The 23,689-nt window shown below is 41.9% G+C and overlaps 1 protein-coding gene and 1 long non-coding RNA gene across 25 annotated transcripts in view; one reads left to right on the top strand and one right to left on the bottom strand.

Annotated features, from left to right (window-relative positions):
• The first annotated feature begins 12,240 nt into the window (after window positions 1-12,240).
• The window catches only part of lrrfip1a (leucine rich repeat (in FLII) interacting protein 1a), a 175,230-nt gene continuing 163,781 nt past the window's right edge, over window positions 12,241-23,689 (top strand). For 13 of the 24 annotated variants that reach the window (XR_009828298.1, XR_009828307.1, XR_009828305.1 and 10 more), the window contains exons 1-2: window positions 23,033-23,204; window positions 23,309-23,459. Coding sequence is in view for 3 of the 24 variants with exons in the window: in XM_062067807.1 (XP_061923791.1) it covers window positions 23,176-23,204; window positions 23,309-23,459 (180 nt within the window). In the remaining 21 variants the exon portion in view is untranslated. Of the gene's footprint in view, window positions 12,336-14,393; window positions 14,514-23,032; window positions 23,205-23,308; window positions 23,460-23,689 lie in introns of those variants that run through there. The other 11 variants (XR_009828310.1, XR_009828316.1, XR_009828309.1 and 8 more) reach the window with 5 other exon arrangements.
• On the bottom strand, window positions 14,260-16,963 carry LOC133663384 (uncharacterized). The gene is made up of 5 exons (XR_009828321.1): window positions 16,795-16,963; window positions 16,465-16,542; window positions 14,660-14,732; window positions 14,415-14,506; window positions 14,260-14,299 (listed from the first exon to the last, which is right to left on the bottom strand). It is a non-coding gene; the product is annotated as an uncharacterized LOC133663384 (long non-coding RNA).

A 23,689-nucleotide genomic window follows, 5' to 3' on the forward strand; every position in this document is an offset into this window, starting at 1 on the left:
CAACACATGCCAATACGGCCGGGTTAACTTATAAAGTGCAATTTTAATTTTCCCGTTAAACTTCCGGTTAAAAACGTCTTTGGATGATGACGTATGCGCGTGACGTAACCAGTGAAACAGAAGTATCGGTACCCCATTGAATCCAATACAAAATAGCTCTGTTTTCATCTCATAATTCCACAGTATTCTGGACATCTGTGTTGGTGAATCTTTTGCAATTTGTTTAATGAACAATGAAGACTGCAAAGAAGAAAGTTGTAGGTGGGATCGGTGTATTAGCGACGGACTACAGCAACACAACCAGGAAGACTTTGACTCGGATAGCAGACGCGCTAGCCGACGCTAGCCACCGACCGCACGGATGATCGTGGTGAAGTCCTTCGTCCTTCCGTCGATCGCTGGAACGCAGGTGAGCACAGGTGTTGATGAGGAGATGAGGGCTGGCTGGCGGAGGTGGAGCGCTAATGTTTTTATCATAGCTCTGTGAGGTCCCGTTACTAAGTTAGCTTCAATGGCGTCGTTAGCAACAGCATTTTTAAGCTTCGCCCAGCTGGAAAGCATTAACCGTGTATTTACATGTCCCTGGTTTAATAGTATTGTTGATCTTCTGTCTATCCTTCCAGTCAGGGATTTATTTACTTTGTTTCTATATGCAGTTAAGCACGATGCTATCACGTTAGCTCCGTAGCTAAGTTAGCTTCAATGGCGTCGTTAGCAACAGCATTTTTAAGCTTCGCCAGGCTGGAAAGCATTAACCGTGTATTTACATGTCCCTGGTTTAATAGTATTGTTGATCTTCTGTCTATCCTTCCAGTCAGGGATTTATTTATTTTGTTTCTATATGCAGTTAAGCACGATGCTATCACGTTAGCTCCGTAGCTAAGTTAGCTTCAATGGCGTCGTTAGCAACAGCATTTTTAAGCTTCGCCAGGCTGGAAAGCATTAACCGTGTATTTACATGTCCCTGGTTTAATAGTATTGTTGATCTTCTGTCTATCCTTCCAGTCAGGGATTTATTTATATAGTTTCTATATGCAGTTAAGCACGATGCTATCACGTTTGCTCCGTAGCTAAAGTGTTTCGTCGATGCATTGTTGTGGAGATAAAAGTCACTGTGAATGTCCATTTCGCGTTCTCGACTCTCATTTTCAAGAGGATATAGTATCCGAGGTGGTTTAAAATACAAATCCGTGATCCACAATAGAAAAAGGAGAGAGTGTGGAATCCAATGAGCCAGCTTGTACCTAAGTTACAGTCAGAGCGAAAAAAGATATGTCTTGCACTGCATTCTAGTCCTTCACTCTAACGTTCCTCATCCACAAATCTTTCATCCTCGCTCAAATTAATGGGGTAATCGTCGCTTTCTCGGTCCGAATCTCTCTCGCTGCTGGTGTAAACAATAGAAACATATGAGCAGTCCTTCCTCCGGTGTCGTCACGCTACTTCCTGTAGGGGCAAGGCTTTTTTTTATCAGAGACCAAAAGTTGCGAACTTTATCGTCGTTGTTCTATACTAAATCCTTTCAGCAAAAATATGGCAATATCGCGAAATGATCAAGTTTGACACATAGAATGGATCTGCTACCCCCGTTTAAATTTTAAAAAATTCATTTCAGTAGGCCTTTAAGGTTTTCATTGGATATTACTGCGATTCTTCCACACCTTTTAAAGAGACGGGCAATGTGCACTCATATAGTTAGAAGGAGATGCCTCATTAAGTAGGAAATAATAATCTAGCGAGACCAATGACGTTAAGATTGTTGACTCTAATGACCTCATTCATTAATAGTGTTTTGGGAAACAATGATCTGATGTTTAAAAAGCCCATGTTATAGGTAGTGGGCTGTTTTGAAGCAGTGTGCCTTAAATTATTTTGATCACATCTAGGAACTGATATGATGGGGATCTTGAGATTGTTCGCTTGGTGCTACAATAGATTTAACGCGTCATAATTAGCCACCTCAGTAGAATGCATGTCCACCTCTGGCACAGTCACTAAAGAAAAAACATTATGTGAGTTGTGTATTATTCTATGAGAAATTCTATGTTTGCAGGAATTTTACAGCCTGGCGCTGGTTAGTTCTAGCTTAACTGACTCCTCACCTGGGCTAACAGACACTGTAATTGCCTGTGTCCAAGCTTGCTCTAGTGCAGCGTTTCTCAAAGTGTGGGGCGCGCCCCACTGGTGGGGAATAGAGACATGACAGGTGGGGCGCGAGGAACGGGAGGAAATTTCACTTTTATTTGTTTTATTTTTTTATTATTATATTCTTAGATTTTTTTTTTTACTATGCTTTCATTTTCTATACACACTGGAAATCACTTTGTGATTCTGTCTGTGAATAACCCTAATGTTGATCTAGGGATTTAAAACTTGAATACTAATTTTAAAAAAATACTGAATAATGACACATTTTTAATATTTTTTTTACCAAAACCCTTTGGGGTCCCTGGGATCAAGCTTGAGTGGAGGCCTAAATGTATATTTTTTATGCTGTATTGGTTTTTAAAATAAAAAATGATCAAAATGGCCCCCGCTTGCTTTGATTTTGCGGCCCTCAGTGGACAAAGTTTGGACACCCCTGTGGTATTAATATGAGTGTGTATTATTTCTTTCTTTATTCTTTAGTGGAGCTCGAGATCCTGTTTACTGTGGACTAGCTGTGTGTGACGCCCTGTTTTGGTTTACATTTTAAAAAAAAGGTATGTCTGTTATGAGTTTTTTTGGCATAGTTAATTGTCGAAAAAAATATAAAATGAGGTGATGTGAGTGGGAAAAATTGCTGCACATATTAAGGATCCTTTTTCTTGATCTAATAGAAAAAGAAAAGGTGAATAAATCCTCCACGACTCAACTCCTGTGTGTGCATCACTATAAAAGACACAACGCAGAACAGTGACTGTTACATATACAATGTATAATGTAAAGTGCCTATCTGCAATCTTTATAATTTAAATGAATGAATTAGAAATTAATTATTTTAATCACTGTTTACATCTTTTCAAACAATGTATTTTGCGGCTGTTCATAATTTCTTATGCTACTGTATGGAACTTGGTCCCATCTTCTATTTTGTGTGTTTTGCAGCATCATCTATTGCCTGGATTTTTGCCTACAATTGCTCCTGCTGCATTCGCTTAATCAGGTAAGATACTTTCTGGTTTGTTAAAATGTAATGTTGCTTACACATTTTTCTAGCAGTTAATTTTTCTATTCATGGCGCCGAATCAATTTAACGTTTCCCTATATCTTGTGTAGTTTGTAGTAACGAAACAGTCAACACCACCATTTAACAATGTATTTATTTAAATATAACATTACAAACAATAATCAATGATAAACTTAATGGTATTTTCTTGTCTTTTAGCGCAAACATGAATAGAAAAACTACGCCTGTCATCTCTTTATCAACCTTAAGACGAAGGACACGTGTAGACGTTCAAAAAAGGCTTCATCAGATTCAGACAGACATGACAGACATGACAGACATGACATACATGACAGACATGACATACATGACAGACATGACAGGAATAGGGGCAGATGACAGAGTTCTTTCTGAGAACACTGCCCAATCCTCTTCAGCTGCACATGCAATGCCAGAGGTGCACGTTTTTACAGAGGATGACATGGAATTGGAGGCAGATTTTGATAACGTGTATTGGGATAAGTGTGATGGGGATGGGACATCAGGTTCGGATTCTGAAAATTATGACCCAACATCACTTTCTGATGACATTGCCAACTGGGCAGTGAGTTTTGGCATTTCCATGGTTGCCCTAACTGCACTGTTGAGTATACTCCATCTAACCCATCCCAATCTGCCAAAGGATGGAAGGACCCTTCTCAAAACGAAAGTCCAATATTCTATTCAGGAGAAGGCTGGGGGGAACTACCATCACTTTGGCATCCTTTCCTCCTTGAAGGCCACTCTAAGTAGATATGCCAAAACATTGGCAGAGGGCATGACATTGGGGTTGCAGATTAATATAGATGGACTTCCTTTATTTAAAAGTTCCACTGTACAGCTGTGGCCCATCCTTGGCCTACTGGTTACCGTCCCCATGAAGGAACCAGTTGTCATTGGGGCGTACTGTGGACCAAAAAAACCTAGTTCGGCCACAGAGTTCCTATCTGATTTTGTCACAGAACTACATGAGCTAGAGGCTGGGTTTTGCTTTGAAGATAAGTATCTTAAAATTGAGCTTCACACAGTAATCTGTGATACCCCTGCACGGGCCTTTGTGAAAAATACTAAAGCCCACAATGCTTACCATGGGTGCGATAAGTGCCTACACCCAGGGCAATACCACAACCGGCGTATGTCGTTCCCTGGACCAGAGCACCCCCTTAGAACTGACATCTCATTTAACCTGAAGGTTGATTAATTACATCACCATGAAGGGCCACATCCATTTCAACGCGTCAAGGTTGGCATGGTAACGCAGTTTCCCTTAGATTATATGCATCTAGTGTGTTTGGGCATTGTAAGGAAACTGCTCCTAACTTGGCTCCGAGGTCCGTTAACCGTAAGGCTGCCGGCATTAATAGCAGACAGGATGTCAGGCAAACTCCAGTCCATGAGGCCCTACGTGCCAATTGAGTTTTCCAGGAGACCACGGTCGCTTAGGGAGTTGGACCGTTGGAAGGCAACTGAATTCCGACAGTTCTTACTGTACACTGGCCCTGTGGTGCTGGCAGGATTCCTGGACCGGAACATGTACTGTAATGTCATGCTCCTGTCAACTGCTATATCCATGTTGGTAAGCCCTGAACATCTCAACCTTGCTGACTATGCTGGACAAATGCTAAAATCTTTTGTCCACCATTTTGGTGAGCTTTATGGGACAGACCAGATTGTGTACAATGTCCACTGTCTGGTCCACCTGGCAGATGAGGTGAAGAGGCATGGCTGTCTGGACTCCTTTTCAGCATTCCCATATGAGAATCACCTTGGGAAAATAAAAAAACTAATTAGAAAACCTGAGTTCCCTCTACCTCAGCTCATCCGGCGCCTTTCGGAGGTTACAGCTACCAAATCAGATGCTGATGCAGACTTGTCACTGAAAAGGGAGCATTTTGTGGGCCCAATTGTTGTTGGCATGGAAGTTCATGCACAATATGGGGAAATGCAATGTGAAAGGTGGACCGTCAAATTATCAACAGGGGACAACATGTTTCTGGTGGGGGATAAAGTCTGCCTTATCAAAAACATTATCAAAAATGATAATGGTGTGTATGCTATTTACACAGAATTTTCCCGGCAGTCTCCATTCCATACCTACCCCTTCAACTCTGACAGAATGAACATATTTGTTGTAAATGATCCATCTGATGAGCTGAAGTTGGTTGAGGTGTCAGCGCTGTGACAGAAATGTGTAGCCTTGCCGTACAGGGATGGTTTCGTGGCCATACCCCTCCTCCACTAAATGAAACAAAAAAACTACAAAAAAAAGTTCAAGTTCAAATCCGTTAAAACAATCAGTTAGGAGTTCAAAGCTGTTCAATTAATCAGTTTAAACAATCAGTTCAAGTTACAAACTCTAATACTATAGTTGACTACCGACCTATGACTATGACTTCCAGTACTCTGGATGGAGAATAGCTGTAAGTATTATACGAAAGTTGGTATTATTCCATGTATACACTACACCTATAATTTCAAGCTGAAGTTCTGAAAATTATGACCTGTACTTTTACCTTTCTTATAGTTCATACCACCTTGGAGCACCATTCAGGTAACATCTCAGCTCATCTTACTTGCTTATTTGTATACATTAACACCTGTGCATGCTTTTGTCCATGTTGTTCCTTTGACGATGAATAAATACCCCTTTTCTTTCTTTCTACATTAAGGATGCCTTTTCATCTGATAAAGTTTCGAATGAACGGGGACGTTGCGGTGGTCCCAACTGGATGGTACTATGATGGGATTGTTTTCTGGCCCACCTATAAAAACACTGACCGAATTAAAAAGGCCGCTTTAAATGAGGAGCAGCATGGGCCAAACTGGCCAAAATTTGATGCTTCTGTTGTCCGAACTTGTGGTATGCAAATTCATAAATTTCTTGTTTAAAAATAACGTCATAGTTGCTTCTCTTTATGCTTGGAATAACCTGTCTATGTTCTGACCAGGTCTCTTGTAAGAGAGAGACCTGATACATCATCATCAATAATAATAATAATATTCTGTTCAGCTCTACAGCTAATTTGAAACTCATGTTCATTATAACATATTCTATTTTAGACAACTACAAAGACGCATTAAAAATAATTCAGCAATATGAAAAGGGCTGCGACACCTCAGACCTGCTATCTGAGGCAGAGAATAAGGAGCTGCCAGAAAAAAGGAGCAGGAAGGCAGTGTAAGTGTGTTCCGTCTTGTTTTTGTCATGTTTCTACAGTAATAGGAAGGTTATTTCAGGTAGCATTCAAAAATAGACCAGAGATGCTTGTAGTGTATGTATATTTGTCAATTTTTGGTATTGCAATAATTCTAATGATATGGTTACCCAACAGCCATCGTCTCGGGGACTCTGATGACAGCGAGGAAGACCCGGGAAATAGTGACCGCGCATCTGCAAGCCAATTGCACAGGCAGAGTAAGGAATAATCTCTTAACATCGAAAACTAAACCACCACATTAATATTAAAGATATGGTTAACATTCTTAGTGCTAAAGATATTCCCCTCTCCTTGTATCCCTTCTCCCAGCTACACCGTCTCGCCGAGTGCCAGCAGTCATGAGTACACAAGGTAGGCACTGATCTCTGAAATATTAGTGAATAGTTAGGCCCCTTGGGTATTATCAGTCATGGCTAACTGATGGCTCTCTCACAATGCCCACCTCACTAGGAACGGCAGTCCCTCCTCAACTCCCTCCACCCCCCGCACCAGCAGCCCTCAACATGTGGCAGACTCAGGAGCCTCATGGATCCAGCCTGGCCTACAGGCCAACATGGCGAGGGGGAAGAATGGCCGACTACATCTCCTGCTCTGGTGAGCAATAACTGACATATGTGCCACAGATTTTGGAAAAAATTGAAATTCACAAACAAAAACATATTTTCTTCAAACTTTGTCAATAACTTTTGTCATTAACTAAGGTCAATAGCTAATGTCAGGATTATGAGTAATGAGGATAAACACTGAAACATGTTAATTTTATACTGCTGTATGTCAACAGCCCCTGAGATAATCCACCTCTTTAGCCTGCTGGAACATATGAAGCAGAACCAAGAACAGCTGATTTCGAAGGTAAACTTCCTAACCAGCAGGTCGCAGATTCACCCAGGGCCAGAAGTTGAAATGCCGGCCAATATCCAGTTTCCAATGGAACAGTTGGAGGCAGTGGAGGCATTTGAAGCATTTTTGATAGAACCATCAAATGCCCCAGCGCGACAAAGAGTGGTGAGGTTTCTTCCTAATATGAATGGTGTCCATGATTATGCAAATATTCTACTGAATCGGCCCTGACAACCAGGCCTGTCCTGAACCGCCTTTTCCCAGTGGTAAGATTATGTCAGTGAGCCACAATCGGCCTGGTTTGACATTGTGTGTAAAGGTAGCATAGGTCCATGAGCCAAGAAAACATGCAGGTTCTTTTTTTTTGCATTTCTGGATGCTTTCAACAGGAACAAAAACATTTTAAATGCAACTTAAGCTTACCTGTTTGTTTAAAGAGATGTCTTTGCCTTTTAGATTTCTTCTTTGGCCACCGTTGGAGGCCAGGATGTGAAGCGGGTGACCTGGAACATCCTGGGCAGGATGTTCACAGATGACGTTTCACATAGGATAAATTGGAAGGGCGTCAATAACAAAAAGGCCTTTAGCAGAATGGCAACAAAGACCTTGCTTTTCAGTAAGTATATCATTCAAAGTAATATTACATATCACATATATTGTATTGTGTAAGCATACTTGGCTTTGGATGCTACATACCATAAACATAAATGTATCTGTCTTGTAATCTTGATTACAGGTGCTGTCAGAAAAAATGTATTGACAAGGTCAGCCATGGACGCTGAGGTCACAAAACACGCCATCAGGTGGTTCAACCTGGCGGGGGATCGGGCAACGAGGAGACGAGTCCTGCCTCCACCTTCTCAGGAGGAATAGAAATGTGTATATATATATATATATATATATATATATATATATATATATATATATATATATATATATATATATGTATAAATAAACAACCTTTTATTGTACTTCTTGTCATTCACCAGTTATTCATTTTCTGATATGTTAGCTGTGCATGGAGCAGCATTTCATTGAAATTGTAGCCTAATAGATTAAATATGTATATTTACTTTTTATATATATATATATTTATATATTATATATTTACTTTATAGAGCGAATTGACTATTTTCTGTTTCTGCATATTGACAATATTGTTAGTTTAAAAATACAAGGCAATGCATATGTAAGCTTATATTGCTGTAGTAGGGCTTAGTGAATTTTTTAGTTTCCTATTTTATCCTACAGCAAGAACAGAAGGGATTTTGAAAATAAGATAAAGGGGTCCAAAACAGCCAGATGAGCCAGGGTTTTTATGAGGCCGTTGCTGGTCCGCGGCGGGAGGTTAGGCTTTGATCATGGGTGCGGAGCGGATGCAGCGCGCCGTCACGGCGCACCCACCGCGGAAATAAGGCTTTGATCATGGGTACGGAGCGGATGCAGCGCGCCGTCACGACGCACCCGCCGCGGAAATAAGGCTTTGATCATGGGTGCGATGCGGATGCAACGCGCCGCCATGGATCATGCGGCGTCCATTTGCACTCAGGAACGTATCCGCCACGGCGGCGGGTAGCTGATCCGCCGTGGCGGATACGTTCCTGAGTGCAAATGGACGCCGATGCGGGTCCGTTTCGCGGTTCCGTTCCGGAAAGCGCGATACCTGCGCGGGGGATCCGCCGCGGAGTGTTTTTGCTGTGTGGGTACCTTAAGAGAAGGAAACGCACGATTGCAGCTATTTCGGATACAATGCATCTCAGTCAGCAACATAGCAATGTTGAGCGACGGTTTATGATAAGGCCTGGTATATGTTTGTCAACGAGTGCGTTGTGCCAGAAGAATGGCAAGAGAACTTTCGAATGTCCAGGTCAGCTGTGATTCTACTTACCGAAAACGTTGTCCATTTGTCGAAGGAGAGACAACGAGAATACGGGCTCTTGTGGATGTGATAAAAAAGGTAGCATGCGCTTTGTATTACCTGGCCGACGAGGGAAGACTACAGAAAACAGCGAATGCATTTGGACTGGCAAAACAGACTGTATCAGTTATTGTCCACGATGTATGTCAAGCGATTACTAAAGGTCCAGAGTATATCAAGTCACCAAATATGAATGAACAATAAAGATGAAGGCAAAAGAGTGAGGAGTGTCCTGACCAGATATCTAGATCCCGAGATTGATTGTTGTAAAATGTTATTTATCACATTGTTTACTTTCAGAATCAGAATCAGAATCAGAAATACTTTATTAATCCCAGAGGGGAAATTTAAATTTTCAGCACAATCCCATTCAAGTTCAGACAAACATTACAGGGAGACAGAATGGGATCGCTGACGGGTCTGCCAACTTCCGGCACCCCTTACAAAAAAGGTGAGATACAGGTAAACAATGGGGGAGTGAGAAGAAAAATCGGTCTAAGCCTGGGCCCCTGGAGAGTGGGTCCAGACAGAGGCCAAGGGAAAAAACAACTCATAGCCATAGCAGACATCCCTCTTACATGTGTGCAGGAGGGAAACATCAAAGAACAAAAAGAACATTAAAGAAATTAAAAGAGCAGAGCTGATGCAACCAACCACTTCTACATACAGCTATGAATAAAAAGTAAAAGAAACATATACACTGTGGTGGCCTCTGCTGGGGTGGAGGGAGCATGGCCAGAGACAGGAGCAGTCCCAACAAAGCAACCAAGAGAGCCGACTCCACCCTCGGCCGCCCACTAACTCTCGGCCAGTGTCCAGTTCGCATGGATGAGCGAGGATACGTCCAAGGAGACTGAGGTGTCCAATACCTGCTCATTCAGCCAAGACACTGTGAAGCCTGTCCGTCCCGGCGCTCAGTGCTTTCACATGTCAATTAAAGATTTTATTAATTTATGATGGCTCAGGTGTGATTCACTACAATAGGCCCCCACAGCACACTGCATTCCAGTTAATTGAAATACTACAACACTGGATATTGTTCAGAAAAGTTTAATTTAATTTAAGAACTTGCACACAAAGCAACTATGGCGTGCGCATTTTCCGGGCATGCGTACTCGGTCGAGTTGCGCCGCTGGACGGAGGTGGGAGGGGGTCTTAAACGATGGCATTGTGTGTGTGTGTGTGGACAGGGATAAGGTTAGGTGGGATATACCCTGTATAACCTTAGCCGGCTTAGTGTAGAAGCAGCCCAAGGTGTGGTGTCTGGTAGCCTGGGGTGAAGGACTAGCTAAAGGGCTAAATCTTTTATGCATCTCAACCGGTTCACCGTGGCTTGTAGGCCGCTTAGGGCTAGTCAGCTCGCTCCAGCTAACGCTAGCAAAAGTGTCCGTGGCTTCCAAAGTTACGAAATTACTCTGTTCAACTGGTGGACACGGTCCCTCTAGTTGGGCCAACCTATCCATGAAAAAAGTGCACAAAGAGCAGGGAGCCACACTCACGTTGTTATTTTCACAGAGTCGTGTTCTTGCTGTCTTCGGAGCACAGTTGCTGTGGACTGGGAATAGCTTAGCTTCGTATGCTTAGCAGCTAGCTAGCTGAGAGAAAGTCAGTGATGTAGTAAAGTGACTTACTCCTTATAATGCTCAACTCAAACTTTTAATGAAGCTCAGCACACAGATACATTATACACAGCCGTTAGCTCTACTGCTGTCAAAACACTCCTGGCCCTGTTGCCTAGGACCCCGCCTGAACCCCTAGTGGTGGTCACGGTGCTGCCTGATCAAAAAGGGCACATTAACATTACAACATTCCCTCCACCCATAGTCCAGTCAAATATTCATAGTCCCCTCTTAGTGTAATACACAACCCCCAGAAATCACAGAGTCTGTGTGAGAACATAGTCCTTGAGATATGATGGAGGTTTCCTTTGGCGGGCGGTGCCCCTGCCCACACAGCAAAAACACTCCGCGGCGGATCCCCCGCGGAGGTATCGCGCTTTCCGGAACGGAACCGTGAATCGGACCCGCATCGGCGTCCACTTGCTCTCAGGAACGTATCCGCCGTGGCGGCGGGCTGAATCCGCTCCGCACCCCATGATCAAAGCCTTATTTCCGCGGCGGGTGCGCCGTGACGGCGCGCTGCATCCGCTCCGCACCCATGATCAAAGCCTAACCTCCCGCCGCGGACCAGCAACGGACTCATAAAAGCCCTGGCTCATCTGGCCGTTTTGGACCTCTTTATCTTATTTTCAAAATCCCTTCTGTTCTTGCTGTAGGATAAAATAGGAAACTAAAAAATTCACTAAGCCCTACTACAGCAATATAGGCTTACATATGCATTGCTTTGTATTTTTAAACTAACAATATTGTCAATAGGCAGAAACAGAAAATGGTCAATTCACTCTATAAAGTAAATATATAATATATAAATATATATATAAAAAGTAAATATACGTATTTAATCTATTAGGCTACAACTTCAAGGAAACGCTGCTCCATGCACAGCTAACATATCAGAAAATGAATAACTGGTGAATGACAAGAAGTCTAATAAAAGGTTGTTTATTTATACATATACATCTCTATTCCTCCTGACGAGGTGGAAGCGGGACTCGTCTCCTCGTTGCCCGATCCCCCGCCAAGTTGAACCACCTGATGGCGTGTTTGGTGACCTCAGCGTCCGTGGCTGACCTTGTCAACACATTTTTACTCACAGCACCTGTAATCAAACAAGATTACAAGACAGATACGTTTATGTTTATGGTATGTAGCATCCAAAGCCAAGTATGCTTACACACAGGGCCGGCCCGTGGCATAGGCTGTATAGGCAAATGCTAAGGGCGCCGTCCATCAGGGGGCGCCACGCCAGTGCCACAAATGTTGGAGGAAAAAATAAAAAAGTTGGTACTATTATTTCTAAATACATAAAATAATCCCACGTTAATTAAAATGCAAAGTAAAGCCTATTTAATAGAAATATTATTTGTTACAACATTACAGCCCCCCTCCCCCAGCACGGTGCGCCCCCTCCCTTCCCGTATCATGACTCTTTTTGGACGTCACCACATAAAAAATCAACACAAGATGTCAAAACGGCCAAAACTGTCAGGTGCCCAGGGAAGAAAAAAGAGAAAAGAAGAGGAGTAGAAAGGAGAAAAAGACAGAGGTAGCAGGTAGGTAACGTTAGCCTACATTAAATTATTTGTCTGTTACAGAATGTGATAGTAACCTTTAGCATTAAGCTAATGTTATATGATTCGGCAATTCCTAATCAATAAATAGCTAGTTCTGTTTTAACTTCGGGTTAATATTGTGGAGGGAGCTAAATTGTTATGGAAAATAATAATGTAACGTTAGGTAATTACAGTACTCCCTGGTGCACAGTAATTTGTAAGTCATTCTAGTTAATGCAATATTAAAAAGCACAAATAGAGAACTCTGTTGGATCCCCTTTTTTTGTAATATAGTTGTTAAAGTCATACTGGTTTGATATCTTGTTTTGTGCAGTGCCTTATTTATATTGTATTTTTAATTTATTTTATGCAACTTGTTGACACGTTTTATTTTGTGTTTATGTATGTAAAAAATATTGTATTTCATATATTCATTTTTTATTTTTTGTATTCATTTATTTATCCATAGTTTTTTTTATCTTGTTAACTATTCTGATTGTTAATTTGCTTTCTTTAAGCTTTCTTTAAGTAAAAAAAAAAGGTCAAAGACAAAGCTATTCGGTTTCTTGTGAGTATATACACTGCACTGCCGATGTGGGGGGGCGCCACCTAAAATCTTGCCTAGGGCGCCAGATTGGTTAGGGCCGGGCCTGCTTACACAATACAAAATATGTGATAGGTATTAAGGAGATTACATTTGAAAAAAAAACATGACTTAAAGTTACTGGAGGTGGTTAAAATAAAGTGCGTAAACTATGAATTTGTGATCAGGGTATAGGTGTGCAAGACATCCAAAATGTTCAAACAATATCGTTATTTGGTTCCTTGATCAGAGTACTTGTTTGGCTCTGTTAGATGACGGCGGCGGGGGGTTGGGGATGGGGGGCATAAATAAATATCCATAACCCAACTTTGGGAGGTTGACATTGTTTTCTTATTATATTTGTACTATCATTCTATGTTTGTTTTCGTGTAGGCCAGGGGTGTCCAAAGTGCGGCCCGGGGGCCATTTGCGGCCTGCAGGTCATTTTTTTAACTGCCCCAGGGCACATTTTTAAAAAATACGATCGAAATAAATAAAAAACATTAAAAGTGGTATTTAAAGAGCAAACAGGTGAAATGTAACAAGAAAATGTAGCAATGTTTACTCTAATCACACAAAGCTGTCATTATGAATTATTGACCTATTCAAGGCTTAAGAAGTTTACCTTCGCAATCAGCTGGTCTTGGTTGTGCTTAATAGTTTCCAGCAGGCTAAGGATCTGGATTACCTCAGGCGCTGTTGACAAACAGCAGTATAAAATTAACATGTTTCAGTGTTTATCCTCATTACTCATAATCCTGACATCAGCTATTGACCTTAGTTAATGACAAAAGTTATTGACAAAGTTTGAAGTAAATATGTGATTGCTTGTGAATTTGAATTTTTTCCAAAATTTGTGGCACAGAATGACCATCCGGTATTTGTCAGTTATTGCTCACCAGAGCAGGAAATGTTGTCGGCCATTCTTCCCCCTCGCCATGTTGGCCTGTAGGCCAGGCTGGATCCAGGCTCCTTTGTCTGCCACATGTTGAGGGCTGCTGGTGAGGGGGGTGGAGGGAGTCGAGGAGGGACTGCCGTTCCTAGTGAGGTGGGCATTGTGAGAGAGCCATCAGTTAACCATGACTGGTAATACCCAAGGGGCCTATCTATACACTAATATTTCAGAGATCAGTCCCTACCTTGTGTAACTCTCCGCATGTTTAATGCAGGTGCTGGTGAAGGCATATGAATGCGTCCTTCCCCATGGTGAGGTGCTAAGGGAGATAAATTGGTATTAAATGGTTGTGATCTGTTAACCATGGTTACTGGATGCTGAGATATTATTTCAGAGATCAGTCTTTACCTAAAAAGTTATCTCCAGTTGAGGAGTCGAGTTGACAAGTACTCATGACTCTTGCTGGCACTCGGCGAGACGGTGGAGCTGGGAGAAGGGATACAAGGAGAGGGGAATATCTTTAGCACTAAGAATGTTAACCATATATTTAATATTAATGTGGTGGTTTCTTTTTTTTCAGTGTTAAGAGATTATTCCTTACTCTGCCTGTGCAATTGGCTTGCCAACCCCAGAGATGCGAGGTCACCATTTCCCGGGTCTTCTTCGCTATCATCCAAGTCCCCGAGACGATGGCTATTGGGTAACCATATCATTAGGATTATTGCAATACCAAAATTGCCAAATATACATATAGTACAAGCATCTCTGGTCTATTTTTGAATGCTACCGGAAATAACCTTCCTATTACTGTAGAAACATGACAAAAACAAGACGGAACACACTTACACTGGCTTCCTGTTCCTTTTTTCTGGCAGCTCCTCATTCTCTGCCTCAGATTGCAAATCCCAACTCCATGTTCCTCAGTAATGTGACACAGGAGGAAATAGTTACAATCATGAAAAATGTTTAAATCTAAGACTTCAACTGATTGTAACGGAATTGATATGGAAACGATAAAAAAGGTTATTGAAGAGATCTCAGGACCATTGATGTATATTAGTAACCTATCATTTCAAACAGGTAAATTTCCAAACAAAATGAAAATAGCTAAAGTTGCACCAATTTGTAAGACTGGAGACAAACATCAATTTACAAATTATAGACCTGTTTCTTTACTTCCACAATTTTCTAAAATCATTGAAAAACTGTTCAATAACAGATTAGAGAGTTTCATAAATAAAAATAGAATACTCGAAGAGAACCAATATGGATACAGAGCTAATGTTTAACTTCAATGGCTTTAATTGAAATTACAGAAGAAATTACCAATGCAATAGATAGTAAAAAATGTGCGGCAGCAGTTTTTATGGATCCAACTAAAGCATTTGACACAATTAATCACAATATTTTAATCAAAAAACTAGAACGATATGGAATCAGAGGGTTAGTCTTAAACTGGATAAGAAGTTATCTAACGTACAGGAAACAATACGTGAAGCTAGGCGAACACACGTCTACAACGCTAAATATATCCTGTGGTGTACCTCAGGGATCAATATAGGACCTAAATTATTCAATGTCTAGATAAATGACATTTGTAAAGTTACAAAAGATTTAAAGTTAGTATTATTTGCGGATGATACAACAGCGTTTTGTTCAGGAGAGAACACACAGAAGATAATACAAATAATAACAGAAGAAATTAACAAATAAAAAAGATGGTTTGACAAAAACAGACTATCTTTGAATCTCAGTAAAACTAAAATAATGCTATTTGGTAACAGTAGAAGAGAAAGTCAAACACAAATACAAATAGACGGAATGGAAATTGAAAGAGTAAATGAAACCAAACTTCTAGGTATAATGATTGATCATAAATTGAACTGGAAATCTCAAGTAAAAAATATACAACATAAAGTAGCAAGAAACACGTCAATAATGAATAAAGCAAAACATGTTCTAACAAAAAATCACTTCATATTCTCTACTGTTCACTAGTGTTACATATCTGAGTTATTGTGTAGAAATATGGGGAAATAATTACAAAAGTACACTTCATTCATTAACGGTGTTACAAAAAAGATCAGTTAGAATAATATATAATGTTGGATATAGACAACACACAAATCCTTTATTTATTGAATCAAAGATACTGGAATTCCACGGCATAGTGAATTTGCAAACAGCTAAAATTATAAACAAAGCAAACTATAACCTGCTACCCAAGAATATACAACAATTCTTCTCAAAAAAAGAGGAGAAAAATAATCTTACAGAGAAATGTAATTTAAAACATTTGTACGCACGTACAACACTTAAGACCTTCAGTATATCAGTATGTGGAATTAAATTATGGAATGGATTAAGCAAAGCAATCAAACAATGTACTAATATGAACAATTATTTATGCTTACATGTGGAAATAATAATAATAATAGTAAATAAAATAATAATAATAAAAAAAGGTAAATAAAGCATAAAATAGTCAAATAAATTAATTAAATAAAAAACAGTATATAAAATATATACATCAGCAAATAACAAAAATATAGATCAAGAAAAAGGATATGTGCAGCAATTTTTCCCACTCACATCACCTCATTTTATATTTTTTTCTACAATTAACTATGCCAAAAATCACATAGACATACCTTTTTTTTTTTAATGGAAACAAAAACAACAGGGCGTCACACACAGCTAGTCCACAGTAAACAGGATCTCGAGCTCCACTAAAGAACAAAGAAAGAAATAATACACACTCATATTAATAGCAAAGAACGGCTGTTTCCACTCCGTTAACGTTACGTTGTTGACTAACGAAGTAACGTTAGCGACCTGGGCCTAAACAACACTGACAATAAAGTAATACGCTTTCGTTTCAACCAGTTGGAAATATGTGGAATATCGTAGCATGTAACCTACACACATTCACAGCGTCTAACAAAAGATAGCCTAAGTTAACTGTATTGAACGTTACTCACCGGCTTCACGCGGGAAACTTTCAAATTCTGGAGTCGGTGTCCCCCGGAACACAAAACACAGATAAAAGACAATTTTACAATAGCACGGCGAAAAAATGACCGTCGTTGTGTGGGTTTTTTGACGAATAACACTCTTTTTCCACTTTTCTTCGCTCGGGCCTCACCTACCGCGTGCAGCCATTTCGAATTTTCTGGATACGTGACGTCAGACGCACGTCCCCATGCAAAGCATTCTGGGAGGCGGCGCTGGAAATAAAATAGCCTTTTTTTACAGAATATAAAGTTTTACTGCTAGTCCTAATATCAAACAACGTCATTACAATCATACATAAATGATGATGGAAACACAAAGGCCGATCTTTACTGCGAATGTAGCAATAAATCAATAAATCTATACTTACGTTCGTGTTCCAGCAAAGAAAGTCCAGAAATGATGATCTTGGCTCATGCGCGCGCTAGTAGTCGCGTCCACGTCTGCGGGTGCAGACATTGGTCGGCTCTCAGCGCGTAGGCGGAGCCTATAACTCTAGGCGGCGCGCGCCGGTTTAGTTTGTCGCGTCCGCGTATGCGAATCAGACACGGGTCCGCTCAGGATCAGCTGTCTGACCGTACAATTTTCAGAGGCGTAGCTGTATCCTCTAGGCGGAGCCAAAACGAATGTGACAGTAACGCGGGTTGGGCGACTTGAATGCGGATCCGTATAGGAGTCTTCTGCTGTGTGGGTGACTCCCACTTCTGCATCCTGTGCTTGATCACCTGGTTCCTGCTCATCTGGTTCCTGATCAACTAGTTCCTGATCAACTAGTTCCTGATCAACTGCTCCTGGTGGTGCTGAATGGAAATCCTCTGGAAAACTGTCCTCGGATGTGTCACTAAAAGTTTCCTCCTGATCATAACGTGGACGGATCTGATCCTGATGTCTTCTCACCAGCTTGCCATCTTGAGTCTTTGCTGTCCAAGACACTGGACCAGTCCTCTCCACGAGTCTCGCCTGAATCCATTTCTGGCCCGCATATCCTCGTATGTATACGGCCTCACAGTCTGTGAACACTCTGTCCCTGGCCCTTTTGTCATGATTATGTCTTTGTTTTGCCTGGTTTGAGCCCACTTTGTCTGACAGTGCTGTTCGCAATCTCCTGTTCATTAGCAGCTCCGCAGGCATGGTGCCGGTTGTAGTCTGAGGGGTTGATCTGTATTTAAACAGGAACCTAGACACCTTTGTTTCCACACTTCCCTCCCCGATCTTCTTGATGGCTTCCTTGAAACCCCGTACAGCGCGCAACGCGCAGCCATTTGAGGACGGGTGGTATGGGGCTGTTGTCACATGTTTTACGCCATTTTTTCTGAGGACATTTTCAAACTCTGCACTGATCAGACTTGGCCCATTGTCTGTAACCAGACTTGCTGGGATGCCATGAGTGGCAAATATGCTTCTCAATTTCTCATTAGTTATTGAGGAGGTTATGGACTGCATTGGGATGATCTCCATCCACTTGGAGTAAGCATCGATGACAATCAAAAACATTTTTCCCAGAATGGGCCCACAAAAATCCAAATGTAGTCTCATCCATGGCTGATTTGGCCACTCCCAGGGATGCAGCGGCGCGGCCGGAGGTGTGGCCTGGTTAGCTTGACATGTATGGCATCTGTGCACTGCTGCCTCCAACTCCTCATCCATGTTGGGCCACCACAAGGATTTCATCCTTGAGACCCCTGGATGAGCTGCAATAACGCTCTTCCGTCATTACCTGCCGACCCCGAGGTGGTACTACCACCCTTGTCCCCCACAGAAGGCAGCCATCCTCCACACTCAGCTCATGCTGTCTTTTCATATACGGCTTCACTCGTGGATCAGCACATACCTTGGGCCAGGAACCATGTAACAGCCATTGTTGCACTCTGGACAAAATTGGATCTCGTCTGGTCCAGTCCCGGATCTGCTTGGCTTGCAATGGTGTGCCATTCATTTATTCCATCAGCATTATTACCTCTTCCTCGCGTGGTGTACTGCTGGGCATGACTGGCAATGGGAGTCGGCTTAAGGCATCAGCGTTCCCATGTTTCGAGCCTTCCTTGTATTCTAAGGTGTATTCATAAGCTGCCAAAAGCAAGGCCCACCTCTGCATTCTGGCTGTCGCCAACTGTGGAATGCTTTTGCTCTCACCCAAAAGACCCAGCAGCGGTTTGTGATCTGTGACAATGGTGCAGTGCTTGCCGAAAAGGTATTGATGAAATTTTTTTAGGCCAAACATGATGGCTAGTGCCTCCTTTTCCAATTGAGAGTAACCCCTCTCCGCCACTGTTAGCGAATGGGACATGTATCCAATGGGCTTCTCTGAACCATCTGGGAAACGGTGAGATAGAACGGCCCCCACACCGTATGGCGAAGTATCACAGGCCAGATAAAGTGGCTTTCCATCATCAAAGTGTATCAGTAGTTTATCAGATTGGAGACACTTTTTTAATGCCTCGAATGTTCGACTCTGATTCGTTGTCCATTTCCACGCATTTCCCTTTCTCAACAGTTCGTGTAAAGGCTCCAAGATGGTGGATATGTTTTGCAAGAATCTGTGAGAGTAATTTAGCATTTCAAGGAACGATTTCAACTGTGTCTGGTCAGCTGGCTGAGGAGCATTTACAATGGCTTCAACCTTGTCCGCCACTGGATGGATGCCGTTGCAGTTGATTTTGTAACCGAGATACACTACCTCGGGTGCCATGAACACACATTTTTGTCGTCGCAAGCGAAGGCCTGCAGCTGCAATTCTTTCAAGCACCGCTCCGAGATTTTTTAAGTGGCTAGTATCATCCTTCCCTGTCACTAAGATGTCGTCCACTCTCACCACTACTTGAGGCAGTCCTTGCAATATACCATCCATGGTGCGCTGGAAAATGCCTGGTGCCGAAGACACCCCATACGGCAATCTTGTGTACTGGTATAGTCCTCGATGTGTGTTTATTGTTGTGAACTTCTTTGAGTCCTCATCTAACCTGAGTTGCTGGTAGGCTTGAGACATGTCCAGTTTGGTAAATTTTTGTCCACCTTCTAATACTGCTAACAAGTCCTCTGTTTTCGGGATTGGTTAGTTATCTAATTTTGACACTGGGTTTACAGTGACTTTATAGTCCCCACAGATTCTAGTTGTTTTGTCCGGTTTTATGATGGGCACAATGGGGGCGGCCCACTCCGAAAAGTTCACGGGTTCAAAAATGCCTTCCTTCTCCAGCCTTACTAATTCAGCCTCAACTTTGTCTTTTAGTGCATATGGCAGTGGTCGAGCTTTGAAATATCTTGCCTTGGCATCTCGCTCAACATAGATTTTTGCTGAGGCCCCGACTAACGTGCCCAGTTCCTTCTTAAAAACATCCTCATGTCTCGTGAGTAGCTCATCTAAGTCCTGCTGCATACTTAACGTCAGGCTAAATACAGTGCTCCAATCTATTTTAATTGCTTTCAGCTAATTTCTGCCCATGAGATTTGGGCCCTCTCCCTTTACCACCAGTAATGGTAATTGTTTAGCCTGCCCTCTGTAGCTGACTTGTGCATGCAGTTTCCCTAACACTCCCACCTTGTCTTTGGTGTAGGTGTATAGTTTCACATGTGTGTGTTGGAGTCTTCCTCCGCCCATCTTTTGGTACGTGTCCTCAGTAATTATCGTCATGCCTGCTCTAGTGTCAATTTCAAATTCAACGTCATGTCCATTTATTTGTATGTGCTCTTTGTATGGTTCCACTTTCTCCTCCATAGTCAGGTTATAGAGTGTGTGCATATTCTACATTTTCGGTCTCATTTTCCAACCTGTAAGTTGCACCTGATGTTGGTCCTTCAGGTTTCCTTATCTGCATGGCACTACAACATTTTCTGGCCAAGTGCCCCCTCTTGTGGCAATTGTGGCAAACTGCATCAATGAACCGGCAGTCTGTCGGCCCATGATACCACCGCACCTGAAACAGCCACTCAGGGGGACGCGCCAATCTGCTCCTGGCTGGACTTTGTGGACCGTTCCATCTGCCCCAGTTAGTTGCAAGTCCGCCAGGTCCTTGGATGCTGTTTCCATCGATGTGGCCAAGTCAATGGCCCGTGCCAGAGTAAATTTTTCATCATCCTCAGACAACAAACGACGTTGGATGCGATCCTCGTTGATACCACACACTAGTCTGTCTCTAAGCATGTCATCTAATGCAGTTCCAGATTTGCAATGTTCCGTGAGCCTCCTTAGCTCCGCAACAAATGAAGAAACAGACTGACCTTGTTGTCTCAATTTGGAATGACATTTGAATCGTTCCACAATCAAACTGGGTTTTGGCGCACAGTGATCCGTTAATTTCTGAAGCATCTCCGTCAATGTCATCTCTGTATCCGCCGGCTTACCGGGCTGGCACAAATCCCGCAACACTGCATATTTTGGCCCCACACGAACTCAGGAAAATTGCCTTCTGTTGTCTTGCCTTCTGTCTGTTTTGTTAGCCACGAAGTAAAAGTCCAGTCGTTCAGCATACTGTTGCCAATCATCCGTAGCTTGGTCAAACTCCGTTAAATTTCCAAACAACGCCATTGAAGTCTTGATTTATCTTCGTCGCCAATGTAGTAAAGTGACTTACTCCTTATAATGCTCAACTCAAACTTTTAATGAAGCCCAGCACACAGATATATTATACACAGCCGTTAGCTCTACTGCTGTCAAAACACTCCAGGCCCCGTTGCCTAGGACCCCGCCTGAACCCCTAGTGGCGGTCACGGTGCTGCCTGATCAAAAAGGGCACATTAACATTACAACAGGTGAGACAGAATCTGTGTCCCAATTCAAGGTCTGTATCCTTCAGAGGACCCGGCCTACGCAGCCTCAGAAGGCTGGACCTTCGGAGGCACCTCCGAAGGATGCGTCACCCGTTTTTCAATGGGCCAGTCTAGCCTGCGGAGGATACTTACATTTGAAAGTGTATTCGCTGCAGCTGCCGGTGCCACTGCTTATCTTTGCCGCCATCTTCAAAATGATCCGGGTTGAACAAAGGCGCGCAAAGCATCTTGGGATATGGGAGGCCACAAAGGATAGTTGCGGTGCATCCTCCGAATACAGGGAAAAGGAGGGCGCATTCGTCGGCTGCATTTGGAGGAGCCTTCGAATTTGAATGAATTGGGACAGCCTTCGCGCAGCGTTGTGATGTAAGCTGCCTTCAAATTCGCCCTTCGAAGGATGCAGACCCTGAATTGGGACAAAGCTAAAGAGTGGGTGCTTTGTAAGTTTGATAAGACTACTAAATATGTTGGAGAAGGAATAAAGAAAGCTGTAAAAAAAATTATTAAAAGCACACAGATAGAAAGATAGTACTGAACTGTTGCGTGGGAGCGAGCCAAGTCACTTTAAACAAAAGGAAATGAACACTTTTATTTTTAAAATTTTATATTTTATTGTTCTGTCCTGTAAGTGTTCTTCGAGCCTGTCCATTTCTGTTCTGTAGAAGACAATAAAGGTTGTCGATTCATTCAAATGAGGTATCAGTCAACAGAAGAATTCAGAAAGTCTTGATTTAAAAATGTAAAAGACTTCAAATATTCTTTATTGTCAACAATGAAGGGTTGGAATATTTTTTTTCATATAATTTATACATAATATTAGTGTAAAAGAGACTTTTTGACAGCACTAGTCCTTGTTTTCAGATCAACCAAAAACCAATGTCTCAATGTTTAGTTCAGCTTTGTTAAATTTCCTTGTAACTCAGAGGGAATGTTAGAAGTTAAACGTCAGTTCTAGGTTTGCTTTAGTTTTAACTAACCTTTACTAACGTTCTTCTAACGTTATAGTGCCAGTGCCCCTGGCTGGAGCCCGAGGGGTTACTCTTATAGTGAAACGTTATGGAGGCTTGCACTTGCACAATTTGACCACTGAGTGGCAACGTTTCCATCATTATAACCTATATTTGCTTTCAACTATATTCATAAATCATTTTACAATGTTGAAAACAAAGTGATGTACTTCAAAAACATGCAAACTGCGGGAATAACAATCAAACAAACATTAAAATGTATGAGTTTAAATTGTCTTGAAAAGTACAAAAATTGTGTTTGGATTTCGGCACCTCCCTGAGCAGCTGATCAGCTGACCTGAGGGACCTGATGAACATTTTAGAGGTGGGACAAGTAAACATCTAAAAACCAATACATTCATTTTATTAAGCATATGCAGCCATTCTTATTCCTTGTCTTCGAAGGGTGCGCGTCTCCGCGCGCATGCGCCTTGCGAGCGAGCCCAGGAAAGACAGATGTGTGACGTCACGAACAACTGTCTGTGCTACAGGAGTTGACTGCAGGCTGTAGTGTACTGCATTAATGTTCTTCAAGACTTTTACTACATTAATGTACTAAATGAATGTGCTACTTGAATGTACCACTTCACTATACATGCCCATACGTGAGTAAAGCTGCGTTTGCTTTCATGTTTTATAAGTTAACGTGTTAGCTGTCGGTCGGTGTGAACTTTGGGATATTCTTTGGTGTCATCGTTGGGGCGAACAGAAGCTTGAAAGTGTTGGACAACAAGTCCAACATGTCCAACAACAAGTCTGACATGTCCAACATGGGCAGTCAAGTAACAGGACGTAAGCGAAGCAGCAACAAGGACAGAAGTACAGCAGAAGACGAGGCTTTAAATCTTATTGCCAAAGAGGTGAGTCAAGAAATCACTTATTTCTATTCGACAATGAAAATATACTTCCATCTCCTCTACAATGATATATACTGTCATCTCTAGCACATTTCATATACAATCCAATATTAGCAACAACCTCTTAACACATATACAGTATAAATATAGCAATGTGACAAAACAAATATCCAATCTACGTTCTACCGCTTGTTTTTTCCGGGGTCACATCTTTATTTGTGTATAAAGTACCT

The sequence above is a fragment of the Entelurus aequoreus genome, linkage group LG13 (assembly GCF_033978785.1).
Source record: "Entelurus aequoreus isolate RoL-2023_Sb linkage group LG13, RoL_Eaeq_v1.1, whole genome shotgun sequence".
Classification (NCBI taxonomy): domain Eukaryota; kingdom Metazoa; phylum Chordata; class Actinopteri; order Syngnathiformes; family Syngnathidae; genus Entelurus; species Entelurus aequoreus.